At 38.8% G+C, this 21,028-nt stretch overlaps 1 protein-coding gene across 4 annotated transcripts in view; it reads right to left on the bottom strand.

Annotated features, from left to right (window-relative positions):
• GRM7 (glutamate metabotropic receptor 7) overlaps positions 1 to 21,028 on the bottom strand; it is a 546,447-nt gene that overhangs the window by 30,974 nt on the left and 494,445 nt on the right. For 3 of the 4 annotated variants that reach the window (XM_084634422.1, XM_084634425.1, XM_084634424.1), the window contains exon 10: positions 20,005 to 20,097. The exons of the other annotated variant lie outside the window; for it this stretch is intronic. In XM_084634422.1, the coding sequence (XP_084490548.1) occupies positions 20,027 to 20,097 (71 nt within the window). In that variant the 3' untranslated portion in view covers positions 20,005 to 20,026. The remainder of the gene's footprint in view (positions 1 to 20,004; positions 20,098 to 21,028) is intronic. 4 annotated transcript variants of the gene reach the window in all.

Genomic DNA, 21,028 nt, shown 5'->3' with positions numbered 1-21,028 from the left:
TCCCAGGCAGGAATGCCAGGTAGGCGGAGATAGCAGGGGTGCACATTTTTCTGCCCCCCCCCCAATCGGCCAGGGCCCCTGGGCACGGGCCCTGTTGGTCCAGTGGCTAATCTGCCACTGCTTTCAGTGCCCCAGTACTCCCACTGAAGAGATCACTATAAAGACTTCAGACTGAACCTCATTGAAATAAACCAAAGAGAAAACACACCCAGCCTCTTCCTTCAAAATAAACACAAAGAAGAATCCTTAGCCTCAGAAGCTAATGGAAATTTCAGTGAACAAATTTGAGAGCACATGAGAGAGAGAAAAAAAAATGTCCAGAAAACAAGTGGCAATTATTGGAGATGGGGGGACGGGGTGTGCGTGGAAGTGGGAGAGTGAAAATGGAAGATGGAAACCACTATTTTGTTTTCAATTTTTCCTTATCTGAAAATGTCATCAAAATCTGAAAAAAACTGAACAGCTTTCACGTTGGTAAATATATTTTTGAAAATTTTGTCAAATTTGCCTGGTATAAATTTTGAAATTTCATTGACAATCAAAATGTTTTTTCAGTTTAGTCACTGACATTTTAATGAAACTTAGATTCCTATATGAAAAAAGAAGTGTATATCTGAGAGCTGATGCAAAATGAGATTCGTAGCTGGAGTCCATTTCTCAGTGGATAGCTGGCCAATTATGAGGCTGGATCCAAAATCCACTAAATTCAATATGAGTACCTCCATCAACTTCAGCAGACTTTTAGCCGGCCATATTTGCTAGCACGGGTAGTAACTGGAAGCCCCAGTCACATTCTCAAGAAGAGGGCAAGAACTGAATGTGGGCTGGAGACTGACCTAATCAGTTTGCCACAGCTGATCCCTCCAAGTTGAAGCACATTGTCATACCAATGTGACATTGCAGATAATCTGTCATTTAATGGTATTTTGCAATGTCATCTTAGCACTAAATTCACTTTAAAAAGTTGTAAAAAGTAGAGAATGGATTCAATTAAAAACAAAACGAATAGTTTCTTTTTTCAGATTCGTAAAATTACATTTTATAAAATAACTTACTGTATTCTGATTAGTGGACAGGAGGAACAACACACCTATAAAGGAACCTGCATATATTCATGTGCCCTAAGGAAAGGACAAAGCACAGGTCTCCACACAGGCAAGATCTGACTACCTTTTCCCTGGCAAAATAAGCAACAAGACTTAAGTGTTACCTAGACACTCTTTCACTAGACTTCAAGAAAAATTGTCTGCCAATGGGAAAAAAAAACATCTATTTACTCACAGGAAAACCACAGCTAAAGACCTTTCTCTAACTGTAAGCTGGGCACTCTTAAATAATATGAGATTTTAAGTAAGCCTCATTTTTATCCAAAGCTAAATCCATAACAGCAGAGAGGATTCAGTCAGTTCTGAACAAACTCCCTCCCCACTCCCAAACAAACACAGAAAAGTCAAGTGTTTCACTCTTAGGCAGCAGGTAAACAGAAATCACAGTCAGGTGAGGCACAGCTGAATACAGTAAAAAAGCCACCTCACCACCTCCCAACCACCTTGTCCATAATCCCAGTCACAAACCTGAAGGCTTTGTGTCTGGTCCACAAACATTTCAGAACCAGTTTAAATAATTTCAGCATTCTTTTCTTTCCCCAGCAGGGAGGGGCGTTCTCATTTCAGATACACTTGTGGGATTTTTATTGATTGAACTTTACTACCACAAATGTCCAGTTCTTTTAGCGTCTGTGGTGAATATGAGTAGAGCTTTTCTCATACCTAAGGGAAATAACAAGTCACCCATTTGATACAGGTTTTGCACTTAACCCTGTCAACTATATATTTTTCCTTCACAATTCTAAACTACTTACATTCACACTAGCTGTTAGCCGTCCTCAAAATATGCGACCTTTCCTTCCTCAAATGTGCGATAGATGATATGGTACTGTTGTCCTTAAATATCCTTTCTTCAGAGCAAAAACCAGTGTTTCTTAATATTCTTTATTCAACCAATAAGGCTTGAAGATTTATCATATAAAATCAGAAATTACAACTTGCTTCCGCAATTATAAAAATAAACAATGTTATTACAAGGAATTTATTACTGGTTAGTTTGGCAAAAATTGGAAAGCCCAATATGCTTGAGATGTATGAAGAGAATAGGCAAAATCCCTCACTGGTATAACTGTACTGAGGCCAATGGAATTACATCACAGATATTTTATAGACAAAGAGTAAGATTCTCCTAGAGGAGCAACACAGAACTTGCAGCCTGGGTGTATGTGTGTAGGTGGGTGTCTTTAATCCTGGGCTGCTCCACAGTCTGCTGTAGCCCCCACGGTAATTTAGAAGCCCTTGGGCCCCCTCTCTGTTCTAGTAGCCTCCCTGGGCTGCCCTATGGGCAACAGCGATGACTAGAATTTCCACAGCGTTGAGTGCTGTGGCCCATCCCCTAACATGTCCTTCCGGCTACCAGTCCCACCCCCTACACCAGAGTTTGCAATGGGGAGCTCAGAGGGCTATCTTATGCCTGTCTTCCACAGTGTCTGTGCCAGGAGAAATTCTTTCCCTCCTCCTGCTGGACAAAACTGGGCTTTTAGAGCTCATTTACACAGTTTTGGCCCCTTTATCTGGCATAAAGGAATAGGGATGAGGATTTCACCCAATGTGTTTAATCCTTAAAAGCAACCAGGTACAAAATAGTACTAGAACCCCCCAAGAATTAAGTAGTTAATTTGTTAATGAAAATAAAAGAAAAACGATTTAATTATGGTACAAGTAAAGAGAATGTTACTAGAAATAAGCCCGATTCAAACTTCTGAGCAGCATGCACCTTGCTCTATGTATTATTAAAAATCATACAGAAATATTTTACACATTAAAGCCAACTACTGGGGCATGATATTCATCACAGCTAAACTAGGGAAGGAATTGGGGATGGGATTAGTGGCTCTAAATCCCTTTTCCATTCTCTCTGGGACAGCTGGAGGCCAAAATAGTCTCTGGTGAAATGTGGAGCGCCTACCTCTTCCAGCTGCAGCGGTACCATGGGGACCAGAGTGGCAGCTGGGTATCAGCCAAGTGCCGGGTGCTCTCTGCCATGCCTTCTGAACAGAAGCAGTGTCAGCAGCAAGTGCCATAGAGAAAGGTCTTCATTACCTGACATTATCAGACATGGAATCGTCAGCTGCTCCATTCTGAGTGTACCCAAGGTGAGTCCCTAACACATCCTCAACAGAGAACAAAGACCCTGAGATAATGTCCAAACCCACATTCTTCCTAGAGTTTTGCTTTATTTGTAGCTCAACAGCCAACAACACAACACAAACCTCAGATTAAACTTCATCTGTTCTTCAGTTTAGTTGTCCCTGGACACTCTAGAATTTCTTCTTTCCTACCTCCCTCTCTCAGGAATCACTCTCACCTCTCTTATCGTCTGGGTGAACTTCATGAGCTGCACTGGACACCATGGGTTAGTAGAACTACAGCAGGATTCCCTAAGATCTCCTAAAATGGTGGATCACTGGAAGAGCCTTCTTATCTTATTACACAACCATGTGTGCTATGGACCTCAACTTGAATTTCAGTCTAACACTGCTGTATTTGGTAATATTTGTTGTTATCGCTATAGTAGCAATAATAATAAAAAGCACATACACCTTGAAAGCTGTGAAAAAATTGTCAATGTGAGTCGGGGGGGGGGGAGAAGAAGAAGAGTTTTCAAATCACACAGGGACTGATTCTAATCTAAAAGTTCTACATTAGGGGTTACTCTAGCAACTTCAGTGAAAGAAGACTCAGACTCTACAGTTTTATTTCCTGATCCTGCAACCCTTACTTATCTGATCTTACCACCTGAGAATACTATTATGTTAAATTAATTGAGGTGACATTTACTCTGCACAGAAGAAAGAGATTAATTATATATATATATATGGAAGATAAGGGAGCCAAAAGCCTTTGTTTCCTTCATTGATATTACAATTTATGAATTTGACACATTCTCCCTGAGAGCATGTAAGACTGATAAATTAGTCAGAGGTAACTTTGCACAACCAAGAGTTTATAAGGCCAAAGAACAACAGTGAAACTAGTGTAGAAGTCATACAATATATGCAAGATTTACAGCTTGCTTTTCTTTTGTATCTCCAAGGAGAGAAGAAAACTGAGAAAATAAAGTAAAGAAAGAAACAGTTTCACAAAAAGTGATATTAACATTCATATAGATATCAGATTTGAAGGAAAATCACAGACATACTCTTTAATCTACATATATATATCCTTTAATATACCAAAGCACTTTAAGGAAAAAATCCACATGTAAATGTAGTCAAGCATAAAATATTTTCGTTAACATGTTGCTCAGATCTCACTCTGTATATTTAAAGGATCTCCCTACAAAGAATCTTGGTACAAGAAAATATGGATGTTTTCTATATTTTCCCCACATACAAAAGTTTTAGTATAAACCAAATATAAGAACAGCCAGGCTGGGTCAACCAATGGTCCATCTAACCCAGAATCCTGTTTCTGATGGTGGCCAGTGGCAGATGCTTCAGAACAAACAGAACTAGCAAGTTTGAGTGATCCATCCCACATTGTCTAGTCCCACCTTCTGCAATGTGGAGGCTTTGGGACACACTGATCACATTGGCTAATAGTCATTGATGGCCCTATCCTCCAGGAACTTATCTAATCCTTTTTTTAACCAAATTACACTTTTGGTTGTTCGTTGTGTGAAGATGTACTTTCCTTTGTTTTACACTTGCTGCCTGTTAATTTCATTGGGTGACCCCCTAGATCTTGTGTTATGTGAAGAGGTAAATAACACTTCCCTAGTCACTTTCTCCACACCATTCATGATTCTATAGACCTCTCTCATATCCCCCATTAGTCATTTCTTTTCTAAACTGAAGAGTCCTGTTTTTTTTCATCTCTCCTGTATGGAAGCAGTCCCATACCTTGGATCATTTTGTTTCCCTTCTCTGTACCTTTTCCAATTCTAATATATCTTTTTTGAGATGGTGTGATCAGAACTGCATGCAGTACTTGAGGTGTGGGTGTACCATGAATTTATATAGTGGTATAATGATATTTTCTGTCTTATTATTTATCCTTTCCCTAATGGTTCCTTACATTTAGTTAGCTGTTTTGCCTGCTGCTGTACATTGAGCAGATGTTTTAAGAAAACTGTCCAAGTTGATGCCAAGATCAATTGCTTGAGTGGTAACAGCCAATTTATATCCCATGATTTTGTAAGTATAGTTTGGATTATTTTTTCCACTGTGCATTACTTTGCACATATCAAGATTGAAGTTTATCTGCCTTTTTGTTGCTCAGTCACCCAGTTTTGTGAGATCCCTTTATAACTCTTTGCAGTCAGCTTTGGACTTAACTCTCTTGTATTGTCTGCAAATTTTGGACTTCACTATCAACTTTGTATCATCTGCAAACTTTGCCATCTCACCGTTCACCCCCTTTTTCCAGATCATTTGAACAACACAGGTCCCAGTAAAGATCTTTGTGGGACACAATACTTACCTCTCTCCATTGTGAAAACTGACCATTTATTCCAACTCTTTGTTTCATATCTTTTACAGTTACAGGTCCATGAAAGGAACTTCGTTTTTAACCTTTAACTGCTTACTTTTCTTAAGAGCCTTTGGTGAAGGAGCTTGTCAAAGAGTTTTTAAAAGACCAAGTACACTATTTTGACTGGATCACCCTTGTCTGCATGCTTGTTGGCTCCCACAAAGAATTCTAATAGATTGGTGAGAAATTATTTCCCTTTACAAAAGCCACATTGACTCTTCCCCAAACTATCGTGTTTATCTTAGATGCCTGATAATTTTGCTCTTTGCTATAGTTTCAACCAATTTGGTTGGTACTGAAGTTAGGCTTACCGGTCTTTAATTACTTCAAGAGCCTCTTTTAAGAATAGGAGTACTTGTGGCACCTTAGAGACTAAGAAATTTATTTGAGCATAAGCTTTTGAAAGCTTATGCTCAAATAAAAAGCTTTTGAAAGCTTATGCTCAAATAAATTTCTTAGTCTCTAAGGTGCCACAAGTACTCCTTTTCTTTTTGTGGATACAGACTAACACAGCTGCTACTCTGAAACCTTTTAAGAATAGGCATTACATTAGCTACCTTCCAATCATTTGGTACACAGGCTGATTTAAGGTTACATACCACTGTGAGTAGTTCTGCAATTTCATATTTGAGTTCCTTCATAACTCTTGATAACTTATTTTTAATTTATTGGTTTGTTCCAAACCCTCCTGTCATAAATATAAAGGGAAGGGTAAACCCCTTTGAAATCCCTCCTGGCCAGGGGAAAGCTCCTCTCACCTGTAAAGGGTTAAGAAGCTAAAGGTAACCTCGCTGGCACCTGACCAAAATGACCAATGAGGAGACAAGATACTTTCAAAAGCTGGGAGGAGGGAGAGAAACAAAGGGTCTGTGTCTGTCTGTAGTCGTTTTGGCCGGGGACAGAACAGGAATGGAGTCTTAGAACTTTTAGTAAGTAATCTAGCTAGGTATGTGTTAGATTATGATTTCTTTAAATGGCTGAGAAAAGAATTGTGCTGAATAGAATAACTATTTCTGTCTGTGTATCTTTTTTGTAACTTAAGGTTTTGCCTAGAGGGGTTCTCTATGTTTTTGAATCTAATTACCCTGTAAGATATCTACCATCCTGATTTTACAGGGGGGATTTCTTTATTTCTATTTACTTCTATTTTTTATTAAAAGTCTCCTTGTAAAACACTGAATGCTTTTTCATTGTTCTCAGATCCAAGGGTTTGGGTCTGTGGTCACCTATGCAAATTGGGGAGGCTTTTTATCCAACATTTCCCAGGAAAGGGGGGGTGCAAGTGTTGGGAGGATTGTTCATTGTTCTTAAGATCCAAGGGTCTGGGTCTGTAGTCACCTAGGCAAATTGGTGAGGCTTTTTACCAAACCTTGTCCAGGAAGTGGGGTGCAAGGTTTTGGGAAGTATTTTGGGGGGAAGGACGCGTCCAAACAGCTCTTCCCCAGTAACCAGTATTAGTTTGGTGGTGGTAGCGGCCAGTCCAAGGATAACGGGGGTAATATTTTGTACCTTGGGGAAGTTTTGACCTAAGCTGGTAAAGATAAGCTTAGGAGGTTTTTCATGCAGGTCCCCACATCTGTACCCTAGAGTTCAGAGTGGGGGAGGAACCGTGACACCTCCTCTATTGACACTTCCATCTGGAATAGTTCCTCAGATTTGCCACCTAAAAAAGAATGGCTGTGGCGTGCAGATCTCCCCCATATGTGCTGTGAAGACAGATGCAAAGAATCCATTTATTTATCTGCAAAGGCCTTGTCTTCCTTGAGTGCTCCTTAAGCACCTTGATCTTCCAGTGGCCCCACTGACTGTTTGGCAAGCTTTGTGCTGTTGATGTACTTAATTGATTTGCCGTTACTTTTTCAGTCTTTAGCTAGTTGCTCTTCAAATTCTTTCTTGGCCTACGTTTTTATACTTTTACAGTTAACTTGTCAGAGTTTATGCTCCTTGCTAGTTTTCCAATTTTTAAAAGATACCTTTTTGCCTCTAACCACCTCTTTACTCTTCTGTTTTGCCCTGGTGGCCTTTAATTATTTATCTATTTATTTATTTTGGTTATCTTACTGTGTATTTTTTTGCTTGGGGTATACATTTAGTTTGGGCTTCTATTCTGGTGGTTTTCTATAGTCACCATGAAGTTTGCAATGTTCCTTTTAATTGATGTTTAACTACCCTATTTATTAGCCAGTTCCTAATAAATCTTAAACCCTCCTCCCTACACCATTGTCTCATCCATTCATGGAGACCCTGCAGTTGTTTCTTTTTGGTCCTGTGCGTGGAACTAGAAGCATTTCAGAGAATGCTACCACGGAGACTCTTGACTTTAATTTCTTATATAGCAGCCAAAAATTTGGCCTCTGGGACCTCTCTCCTACCTTTCTCTATGTCATTGGTAAGTACAGGTACCATGATTGCCAGCAACTCCACAGCACTGCACAAAAGTCTGTCTAGATGTCTCAAGAGATCTACAGCCTTCACACCTGGCAGGCAATTTACCATGGGGTTTCTCCTGGTCATCACAAAGCCAACTGTCTATATTTCTTATGTCTAATAATCAAATATCCCATAACTATTACCTGGCTCTACTTGGACCTGATTTGGGGGGGGGGGCGACATTAGTGCAAGAGGATACAATGACATTATATGAAAGGAGGGTGCCAACTATGGGATTGTTTCCTTCTGCTCCAGCTTGATTTTCCCCTGCCCCCCAATACTTTCATCCTCCTTAATAGCACAGAGAGCACCACACTCGGCATGGAACCACTTTGGTGTCCCTTAAGTCTCCTCTATGTACCTCTCTGTTTCCCTTATCTCCTGCAGTTCAGCTACTCTGCTCTCAGGAGCCCATACTGTGTTTCTGAGGGCCATGAGCTGCTTGCACACATAAGCTACCTGCCCAAAAGGCAATTAGTTATACAAGCTGCACACAGTGCAATAAGCTGGATAGCTCTCACTCTGCTGCTGGACTTCTGCCTGCATTATTTTTACACTTGCAAAGCTTTTTGGGGGGAGAGTGGGGGTGGTTATTAGCCTAAGTTTAAAGTATGTTTGTTAGGTGTATCAGCCTCTCATACTCCATTTCTGGACTCACTCATAAACTTTCCCTGTTCTCTAGTTCCTCTGGTCACTTTGGAACTGGCTTTTTAAACTCCTCTTCTCCCGGAGTTAGCCCCACCCCATTGTCAAGGAATCCTAAAGGGGCTAGAGATCAAAGGATAGCAGATTAGAGCTTTGTTAGAAATCTTTCAGTCTAGCCTGGCTCAGCACTAAGCCCCCAAAAGAGACTACACTATAATCTTCAAGCAAGCAAGCACACAGGAAGCACCTAAGCCAACTAACAGACATGAATGATGGGAGGGATTTGGGGCAGGGGAGTAAATTTGGGAACATTCATTTATTTAGATGGATGAATGCAATCTATCAAATCTAGTTATTTTCAGATATAAAGAGGCCCAATCCCAACACACTGAAATCGATGGGGATTTTACCATAGACTTCAGTGGGATCTGGGTTGTGCCCACGGTTTGTGAATTCTAGAGGCTTGGTGATATTTACTCTCTCATTATGGACACAGAGAAAACAAAGTTAAGTTGTTTCTATAATCAAAAATCACATAGTTAATCTGAATCCCATCCATGCTTAATATGACTTGTTAATAAAGTACGGAGGGGGGAAGACAAAATGTATACAGTACAGTCATTGGAAAAACACAGGTCTCAATTTAGGGTGACATTCACATGATATCCAATGTGAGCAGAGGATGCTCAAGACAATCTGCTGCTCTAGGCAAAACTTCAGTGTGCCGCCCCCTTTCTCCACCCTAGATCAGAGGTTCTTAACCAGTGAGATGCATTGGACTTTTTTGAGGGGAGATGTGGCGAGCCTCCTGATGGTTTGGTGATTATGGTAGAAGTGGGGGAGGGGAAGAGTGGAGGGCAAGCACCAGGTTGCAGTGCCACACATTCAGGGTTGGCCTGACCACCTCCCTCCATCATGAACAGGGGGTGGGGGCAGGGGAGCTAGGCCAAATTTGAGTGAGTGGTGGCATGACCCGGCACACAGTGCCACAGTGCCACTCAGGTCTAGCCCTGCTTCCTCTGGCAGCATACTCTCAACAGCGTTAGGAGGACAAGTCCCATTAAAAGTCAGTGGGATCTGTGCTTCTAACTTAGGTAGGTGAGTTTGAAAATCCCACATGAAACCACTTTCCATCAAATATCAAGCAAAATTCCTGTAGTAAAAATGAGAGTGGACATTATTACAGCACTTACACAGCATCAATCACTGCATCTGACTTATTTATGAGGGATCTTATAAACAAACTTTAAATAACACATTGCATTTTTAATCACATACATTACTCTGTGGTTACTTGATATACATATTCTAAAAGTAAATAAAGTAGTGATGTGCTGTCTTTCAAACTTAGAGATCTTGTAAGAAAGAACCAAATTGTGGTACTCAGAAGAGTTACTGCAAAAATCACTTGATAACGCTCAGATGATTAGAAAAAGATGGGATGTTTGACTGTAACTAGGCTACTGGGCAAGAGGATGTTGTCATGGATGCATAAAACCTGAAGGAAAACAATGACTCAAGGTACTAAGACCTTGATCAACCAGAGACAATTAAAATGCAAACAATGTGCAAATGCAACTGAAATGTGGAAAAGAGGAATTAAATACTTGGAACAAAACTCCAGACTTTTGTTGTTTTTAAATGATAAACCTGGAAGCCTGGCTTAATCAACTGTTCAATTGGCATAGACAGTGATTACTCTGTTGCCTCAACGCTTTACTGAGATGTAGATGGGAGGAGCAATTGGATACAAGAAAGAGGGAGCTGCCTCTTCTACTTATAGTTGTCCCAGGCATTGTCAGTAATAATACAATCCAAATCCTAGTGAGAATTTAGTTTTGATTGAGCTACAATTAATGATATTACATCAAGAACAGCAATAACTGATGACTCACTTGCTTCAGATCAATGCATATACTATCTCTCCAGCCCACTCATGAGAAGTTGTTCCCCTTTTAACTGACCTGCTAAAGGTTGTACTATTGGCAAATGGGGTATGGAAAAGATGGCTGAAGAGAGGAAACCTAAAAAAATGTAAGTAATTCATACACACACACACGTCAAATAGACTACACAACCTGTTGAAGTTCACAAATTACTAGGTTTTCTTTTCCAATGTATTGCCCCAAATGCATTTTATCTCTCCTTATAGCCTTCCTTTTAAGGCTTGTTTACCCACTAGTGTACACCTGTAACTGTATTATGTTGAATAGCTTCCCAGTAGGGGGAAGAATGGTATGACTGTATATAGGAACTTGTAGGAAGTACATGTTGAGAGAACCCAATGTATATGAAGGAAAGAATAAAGCCTGAATGTTGCACTATCTTAGTTCTCCCTCTTTATGTTCACAAACAAAACTACCGATATAGTTCAAGGGGTACAAGTAGATGCATTCATACCACTCTAAACGTGCTTATACCATTATAGCTTAGTCTCATACAGGAAAGGGAATAAGCTACATCAGTATAAGGCACGTTTATAACTACACACACACACGGGATTGTATCAGTATAACTATTTTCGTAAAATAATCAAAGCCATAATCAACACAGTTATATTGGCACAAAAATGTGTGTGAACCAAGGCCCAAAGAGGAAATTCCAAAGTACTAACTCTTATACTGTAAATATAGCAAAATTAACTACTGCTTGACATCCTCAATCTCATCAAATGGAGATGGGCTATAACTCTCAGAACATACACTATAGCATAAATAATTATTTAACAAACACTTACATGAGTCAAGCTTCCATCTGAAGTTTACAAAAGTACAAGTGTCATCAGATAAATTACGCATAGAAGAGACCTATTTGCATCTCTCAATCAATTTATGCAAGTTAGAGATGCCTCTGAAACAGGTCAAAGATATAAAGTGAACTTCATACTTATTAGCTAGTACTTGAGAAAAAGCTCAAGAAAAATATACATGGAGTTCATAATAAAAGGGAGATTGTTATCTACAATTCAAAGGGAATCTAAAATTAAAAATGCATCTGAGGTCCATGGAATGGCATATACTAACTGCAAAACTGAGCACTATCTTTCCAAAACTATCCTAAACAGGGACAGGGGGGAAAAAAAGTTTACATTTCAGTTTGACTGAGAAAAAAAACAGTAAGTATAAAACAAAGATTTTTAAACTTTATGAATATAAATGATGTTATCTGTTGCATTAATACAGTTTAACTAATCTTTATCTATGCTCTATTGAACCATCTTTAGCTTTAGTGCTGTAGTGATGAAACAGGAAACAAAAGAAGCCTTTCCAAATTCTTCTCTCTTAAAAACAAACTGCAGCAGGATTTATTAATCATACCATTTAGGATTGTGCAACAATAGGTAATAAAGGGGAAGCATATGGATGTATCTAAAGATTAAAGAAGCAGTTTTACCCTGGAAAAGTATCTGAAACACCTGGGCTTTGATGAATTAAAAGATATTCACAGAGGCTTTAGTGAATTTGCCATATATTTAAGACAGGTAACATGAGCAAATTAGAGACTGAGCATGCAGAGTTGAGTGTGTGAGAGAGAAAGAATATGAACAGTAAAACAGAAGGGTACTGTGGTTATTGGGTCCATGTAAATAGCTTGCTAGAGAGAGAAAGAGATACTTATGTCTATACATAGTCTCTCTTCAGACCTGTACTGGAGCGCATCAGTTCTGTGCTCCCTGCTGACACTATTCAAGGGCTTGCAAGATCAAGGCTAAAATGTGCTGAAATCAGGAAATAATTTTTCCACCACACAACAGAATCAAGATGTACAAACCATGCCAATATTTGGTCCAGTTGGAGGGGGCAAGGAGCAATGCACCAGAAAATAGAGAAATGCACCAGGAAAAAGATAGAATGAACAGGGACCTGAAGGTTCATAAAAGCAAGCAAAGGACAAGAGCAACAGAGTAGGTCAACCTCACGTGACCCGCATAGTCACCAACATGAAATGGGGATGGGGGTTGAATATTCAATATCTATACCACACTGGCATCTGGTAAGCGGATGCCTGGCATGAATAAACCTTCTATCTGAAGATTGTTGCTGGGTCACCAGCAAAATGGTACAAGTGGCTGTGATGATCTGTGCTTGATTTATCCTGATTCATAGGTGCTTACTGCTAATAGATCTAATAGTAAGTTAGCTGCACTGCATCCATAAATTATCTTGTCCCGTCTTGTCTTGAATTTGCAGTCTCCGTTGCTGGTCACCAGGATCATCTCCAATACCACTCTGCTAACAGTTATCACCAGATAAACACACCACTCCTTTGGGTGTCAGTCTTGCACTGTTGAGACATTGGTGTGCATGGAGAAGAGAATAAGGAAGCAACTTTAAACTAAACATTTTTTTTTTTCATTTTCAAACATACATGAGGTGGATTCATGGATTTTACATGAATAGATTCCTTTTTCCCTTGGTCCCTTAAGTGACTATTCATGGGCTGTGTACACCTAAAGTGCAAGACCCTAAGACACCACACCAAGGGACTGCAAAATAGCATCCTTTTGCACTGACTTACACAAATTTACTATATTCACTGTGATAAGAAGACATTTTTGGCCTCTTGCATATGGTGCAGCACACATGATGATGGAGATCACAACGTTGATAGGCTAACCTTGTGGCATCATAACAAAAAGGGAAGCCCAGACTTTATGATGTCTGGATCCCAATCCCAACCTTGTAGCTCAGGGCCATTTCTAGTTATAACTACACCATAAGCATGTAATGTGTTGCTATTATGTCAGCCGTTTCTTTTTACCACCTGCTCTGCATCCATTAATCTGATGTAACCATTTGGTAATGCATGTGTGGTGTGAAAGACTCCGCAATGAAAATATATTCCTGATAGGTTTCCCATTTATTTCTTAGTCCTCACACTATATGTGAAGCAACGGGCAATAGCAGCTGAAGTGTCAGCTAAGAAACACTGGGAAAATGCTTAAGTTAAGCAAAATAATATAGCCGAAAATAAGTTTTAAAGCCAACCTACTATACATGGATGTTATTAGCTAGTGTCTAACCCTGATACCATGTCCTACAAGATGCTGAATGTCTTCAGCTTCACTGAAAACAGTGGGACTTGAAGGATTCAGCACTTTGGAAGATTACGTTTCTGGTCATCAACAGATGTCATGAATAGAGGGGGAAGGGTAGCAACATTTATGTATGCTTGGCAGCTGTACTGGATTGCCTTACCTGTAAAGAGTTAAGCAGTTCAAATAACCTAGTTGGCACCTGACCAGAAGGACCAATGAGTAAAGAAAATACTTTCAAATCTGGGGTGGGAAAGGACGTGTTTGTTGTTCTGTTTGTTGTTCGGATGGAGGGAGAAGCCAAGCAGGTACAATATCTCTTGAAAAATATACCTGGAATAATCCATCTAAAACCACAGAAACTGTGAGTAGGGCAAGGAAATGCGGTAGGTTATCTTTTGTTTTGGCTTGTGAATTTTCCTATGCTACAGAGGTAGTAACTGTGAAGCTGAACCCAGAGGGGAATCCTCTGTGTTTTAAATCTTTTTATTACCCTGTAAAGTTACCTTCCATCCTGATTTTGCAGGTGTGATTCTTTCACTCTGTTCTTTTTAAATAAAGTTCTTTTAAGAACCTGATTGATTTCAGTGTCCTGAAGACAAATGGTCTGGTCTGTGCTCACATTGCTAAGGCAACTGGTTGGTATTCTTATTCTCAAGCCTCCCCAGGAAAGAGGGTGAATGGGTTTGTGGGGATATTTCGAGGGGATAGGGATTCCAAGTGACCCTTCCCTAAATATTCTGTGTAAATCACTTGGTGGTGGCAGCAATATCAATCTAAGGAATTAGTGCCTTAGAGATGTTTTAATCTAACTGGTAGAATATAAGCTTACAGGGTCTTTCATGCGGGTCCCCACATGTGTACCCCAGAGTTCAGAGTTGGGGGGGAACCTCAACAACAGAGTTGAAAAAATACCACTGATATTTACTCAAATCAGAAAGTTCATGGTCTTCTGTTCATGCATGGTGTGTATGCTTTCAATGAATATTTTATAGATCAAGTTTAGTGTTAGGAATATTCATGGAAATGGTGATTTTTAAGCAAATATCAGGAAATATTAAGGAAAATGAATTATTAATTTGTAAACATGAGTATTTGCTCCAGACAGAATCCTGATTCTGAGGGATAGCCCCATCCAAGTCATGTGATCTCCATGTCCAAACAAAGCCAATCAACAAAGCCCCAGTGCTGAACTTCATGCAGTTAATACTCCCAAAGTACTGTACCAGCCAAGAATTATGCATACAAATTATGTTGCAAATATTCTCCTATAACAAATACATCTGAATAAAAATTCGCAAACAGTTTGTGGAAAATTTACATAAGAATAAGATACGTAAGGAAAGATCCTGCCACTTGTAAATCATATTGAATTGTACTTTACTATGCCAGTCTCAGTGGGACTATTTGTGGAGTAAAATATTAAGTAAGGTTCTCAGAATCTATTGCATAACTAGGTGAATAAATTATTCACTAAAAATTATTCACTCAGTTCTAGTGATTAGAGTTAAAAAACTTGAGCTTTAGATCTAAAATGAATCCATCGTTTTCTTTTATATTTATTGTGACATATTATTAATCATATTTATTACAGAGATGTCTAGGGACCAACTGAGAACAGGGCCCCACTGTGCTATGCCCTGTACAAATACCGTGCAGTACACCATCCCGGCCCAAAGAGCTTACAGTCTAGTAGCAACTCTTCTTGGTATTATGACTTTGATAAAGAATAAAGCTGAAAGATTTGACAAATATGTGGAAATGGGAGCATCAATGTTGTACAGCAAATAAAAACATTCATTTATTTCAATTAATTTATTTTAAAAAGAGTTGTTAAATGATTAATGGAGAACATTTGTGAGTTTATCATGTTAATACCTGTATTTCCAAGTTGAGAAATTGGGATATGAGAAAATAAATATCAGGGATTAGTGTTACCTTAAAGTATACTTGAAGGGTTCCATACCTGAGATTTACTTACATGCATATAGATCTAAAAAAATTAAAATGTGACCATGTTAACATCATTAGCAGGTATCCATGTTAAAGGTTTAGTTTTTCAGCCATCAATTTTAAAATACAAATAGATGCAGTGGAGGCTTGTCAAAACCTCTTTATGTCTCAGTTTTGACTGCCTATTATCATCTCTCATCAGTCTGTGCTGAACAGAAGATCATTCAGGAGAGGTTAGAAACTGAGCACTATTTCTGAAGATGAAACTAACTTGTTACAAAGTGAAAATGGGGTTTGAATTCAGGCTACATTAGGGTGTCATTATTCTGTTCCAAATAGCCTGAGATACAATGAGCTCCAGAACACATAAATTGCTTTAACACATTACTTGTGGCCTGATCTTGTGAAGTGCTGAGTGCTCCTGAAAGGTGTCCCCTGTCGGGTGACTTGGCTGGGAGTTAAGGGTGTACAGAACATCCCCCAGAAAGAAGAAAAGGCAAGAAGATGATTGTTATTATGGTATATAGCACGCAACTCATAAACAATTTTACTCTTCAGGAAAGGACACATTGGATTAATTCCACTTTGTAGTAAACATCACAAGAGTATCATCTTATTGTGCATAATTTTAAATAACTGTGTAAATATATTCTAAAAAAGCTATGACCATAGTATGGAACAATTTCTACCAGCCTGTTGTTGCACATACATTACAAATGATTTCAGTGCTTAGCAATCACCATAGAAACTTCTATGCATATAGATTTGTTCTTTAGCAAAAAATTACTTTTAAAGCAACTGAAAATCTGCCTGAAGGAGAATACTATACCCCAGTCACAGAATGTTAGAGACCCTGCCTTGGATTAAGGCTGAGCTATTGTAACTTCTAATACTATTATAACTATTGAATAGTCTCGCTGGTGTTAATCATCCTGCTTTGTATAAAAGCTTGCTCTCACAGCTCTTTAGGAATTCTAAAGAAACAAAGCTGCCCTTGCAGAGATATTCAATGATTGGCATTTTCAGATTAATTCAGTTAGTACTGCAAACCTGCTTTTAGCCTAAAGCAGCGCACAAAACAAGCTTACTCTAAACTGACTCTAAGAGGAACATCAAGAACAGGGTTCTTCTGGAAGGTTCCAGTTGCAGTTTCTGGTTCACACAATATTTTTGGTGGGTGATAGCCTCAAATCTTTTTGTTCTTAACTTCTTACAACTGAAAGCTGCAAAACCTAGCCCAGATGAAAAAGATCACTGGTGTTTGAAGATATGCGGCCAGAACCTCAGCTGGTGTAAATTGGCATAGCTCCAGAAAAGACAGTGGAGCTATTCTGATTTATATCTGCCTAGCATCTGTTCAGCAAGATGTCATAATTCACTGGAAAACAGACTCAAATGATTAAGGAGTATTAATGAGTTGCAGTGTTTTTCACAATCACCTCTGCTGAAGGAACGTGAAATGCCAAAGGACTGCAGGTACATCCTTGCTGCAAATAAATGTTTTATTTAAAATCTAGGGCAAACTGCATTGCTATGAAGGAGTGAAACAGCTGCTTGCATAAAAATTATAGAAACTAAAGTCCTTGTGATGTCAGTACATGTCCAAAATTTACAAGGCACGCACAATAGGCTTAATTTGTATTCCTGTAAATATTCACCAAGGAAAAATGCAAAAGTCTTTATGGTAGGAATAAGTAAACACAATTTGCCTAATGCTGAATCCATTTAGTTTGAAAATTAGCTCATCTGAGGTTCTTGTTCTGAAATGAACTGACATTTTCCCATTGCCAGCTGCTAGCAGGCAACACCCGCTTTTCACACAACCATACATTTTCACTCATTGCTTCCCTTTCTTGACTACGAGAGGGGGTGTTTGGAAGGAACATACCACCTTAGTCCACAGGAGGACCTCTCAGACTGAGGAGAGAGAAGAAATAATGCTTCCACTATAAATGATCTCCCCAATACCTAAAAAGAAGCCCTTCCTAACCCTCAAGGGAGGGTAATATAACACTGGATACTGACCCCCTGTTGACTCCAGAGGCTAGAGTTTAGAAAGTAAAGATGCGTCTTCCCCTTACCCTCCTTTGAGCTACTCAGAGGTCTTCTTCAGGTGTCTGAAGACGAGCTCTTTGGTGCTTGAAAGCTTATCTAGCTCATCAACAGATGTTGGTCCTATAAAAGCTATTACCTCACCCACCCTCTCACTCTCATTATTTCTTCACATCACTCAGGCAAGACACAACTTTAACTACCCTTCCCTAGATACTATATAGAGTTTTTTGTGTTTTTATCCATTTTAAAAGTAAAGAAATATTGTTGTCACTCCCGGGAACCAACTGAAAAGGTTTATAAATACATGTTTCCATACACCATTTATGGGAAATTGACATAGTCAGGTAATAGGGTAATACAATACTTACGTGTAAACACAGATTGGTTAGTAAGCAAAACAAATATCTGTTCATAAGTGTTGATTTCTCCCCCTCCCCCTTCTGATAACATTGTGTTTGCTTTTAATACAGCACATGAGGGAATGCAGATTTTTTCCTGTTCTTTTCTGGAAAAGCAAACCAAAAGGTTATAGCATCCAGACAAACAATCAGCACAAGTTAAGAAAATATTTGTTGAAGAAGGATGGAAACAGAAGAGTTCTACAGTTTGAGAGAGAACCTCAGGATCAGATCATCCTCCTCCTCCTTCTTAGCACTTCTGTAGCACTGTAGGGCTGATATTTTCAAATCAGCCTAAGGGGTTTGAAGTCCTTTAATTTTTAATAGGAATCAAGCATCTGAATCTCTTGCATGGTTTTGACAATACCCCTTGACGTGTTGAAAGCAATGAACAAGAATCAACTAATTAATGCCTACCACGCATGAGGATAACTGTGGTTTTCACAATATCCAGGAGCATTACAAGGAATATTCTGCTTGAGAGTGTGTTGTGCCAAATCCTTATATCTGTAAATATGTAACTATGTAAATATGTAAATGTAAAAATGGAGGCAATTAAAAACAGTTATTTCTTTCGAGGCTGGCAACCTCTCCAACCTCATTTATTTATTTCTACCTTTCTCATTTTCCTCCTTGGCAATTTGGTCTTCCTGTGGTTACCTGCTACCCCTCATTTGACCTGAAATAATATCTTGCATGTCCTCTCCATACTAGTTATTTTTGACCCCAGTGATTATGCTCCTTTCTTATCTCTGTGCCTTTATGATCTTCATATATATAATAAATCTTTCTGCTTTAAGTTAGGATTACATGAACGGATTCAAATGAAATAAGGACCAATTAGAATGTTCAGAAGTCTCACTGAATCCAAACTTATTTTCCATGTTGCTACGCTGATTTATTCCAACAAAGATTCTGACCCTTTATCTCTGATCTTTCCCTTTGACAATATAGACATGATTCAAGTAATACCCCTGTTAACCATTCCTAGGCCTGCAATTGTAAAGTCGCAGGTATTCTGGCTCAGCTGACTGGAACTTTCATGACCCTGTAGCTCCACGAAAAAGCTACACAGATTTATTTTCCAGCACATAATATGAGTAACACCATAACAACGACTATGTTTTTCATATATGGGCAAAATCAGAAAGAAAAGGCCAAAACACAACACCAACACACACACAATTTCAGAAATAAAAAAGGTTTATTAACATTATTGCTTTTCACAAAATTATCAGATGGACTCTTATTACCCAAATTCCTCTGGAACACAGCACGTCCTCCTTGATAAGTCCACAAACACAAAATTAATTCACCTGTCCACAAAGTGTGTAGTAATAACACTCAGTAAAATCAACCCTCAAAACTTGGTCAGAAACCCCTATTCCAGAGTAGACATCATTCCACTGTGATTCTCTACCCTACAAAAATGCTTGTAAATCTGTTTATTTTAACACCATTAGAAAACTGACCACATAAGAGTGCTATATTACTTTTATGCTCCCAGCCAACCTATGGGAGATTTCTAGAAATGATTCAGAAATCATCTTGCCAGTTCTTAGACATGATTGCTGTAAGTAACTTTTGCTAACTTTTTATTCAGATTTAATTTCTAGTGAATGGGCTAGATCCTCATCAGGTTTAAACTGATGTAGCTCCACCAAGTTCAATAATAACATCACCACCTAGCTCTCGAGCTATACCAATTTACATCATCTCAAGTTTTGGCCCAACATTTCTATTTTTTTATAGTCTTTCCTTCTTGCTAGTTGAAATATGAACAACGTTTAGGGTAGATTCTTGTTCCAACACAACGAAACCAGTGCACAGTTCTAATATTCTTTTCTTTTTGATATTAATATAAAATAAACATATAATAAAGTAAAAAAGCTAGATTATTTCTTACCTTCTTGGAAAGCAGGCAAAAGCTATACTGTAGGTGGAATAGTGTACCAAGTAACAGATTTTTGTACACTCTTTCTTACTGGTGGTATGCAGTCTACAGGAAAAGTAAATATATTGATATGTACAATATGTTCACAATAGAATCATTTTGCTTTGTCCTGTCACTGAGATCATAAAATTTATTCGATTGAAGATCTGGGATTAGAACAGTAAGAGTGAAAAGCTTGCAGTATAAACAATTTGCTGTGGATTAAAAATAAACAAACCAGTTCACAAAAGTTCAGGTACCTCTGAACATAGGAGCAGCTGCCTACTACATATGAGAGGGACTGATTGGATACTTCCCATCTGCACCAGCCCTGGAAAAGCTTTGTTTAGTTCCCCTTTCTCTCAGAATTCAGCTACCCTCATCCATGCAATCGCTCTGAGGTTTCCCAGCAACACCAACAGCCATTTAAGGTTTTTCTCAGAAAGACGTAACAGGCAACGTTGTGTCAGTGATGTTAGGATTCAACACAAATGAAGAAACAAAAACAAAACAGCACAGCAAAGTGGCATTTGTGCAGCAGTGTCTATAATTCTCTCTGAGACATGGGATGTTTTCATTTCATATACACCACTCACAGCTTGCTGATGGGAATCCACGCAGCCAATATCCATTCTTAACACCCACAAAAATGAGGCTTGACAAAGTTGTATTCTTATTATCTTGCATTTCGGAGATAGAGAAGCATGTCAGAGTGGGGCTTTCATTTTTGATCTGCTTACACTGCACTAACCGGAGAGCCACATATCTCGGATAACATATTATAAAAAGTTATTTTATAAAGAAAACAAATACATCACATTTTGTTTAGTTATAAAAGGCACCAATTACATCTCAGTAAAAACTGCAAGCTACATTGATTGCCTAGTAATTTCTACTCAACACATAGTCAAAGGGAAAGAGAAGAAGTCACTTTGGACAGATTTATAGATGTGCTGAGCACCAGAAACCCCCATTTATTTCAATAGGAGTTGTGGTT

The sequence above is a fragment of the Lepidochelys olivacea genome (genome assembly GCF_965140295.1).
Source record: "Lepidochelys olivacea isolate rLepOli2 genome assembly, chromosome: 7".
NCBI lineage: Eukaryota > Metazoa > Chordata > Testudines > Cheloniidae > Lepidochelys > Lepidochelys olivacea.
This window is presented reverse-complemented; position numbering and strand designations above follow the sequence as displayed.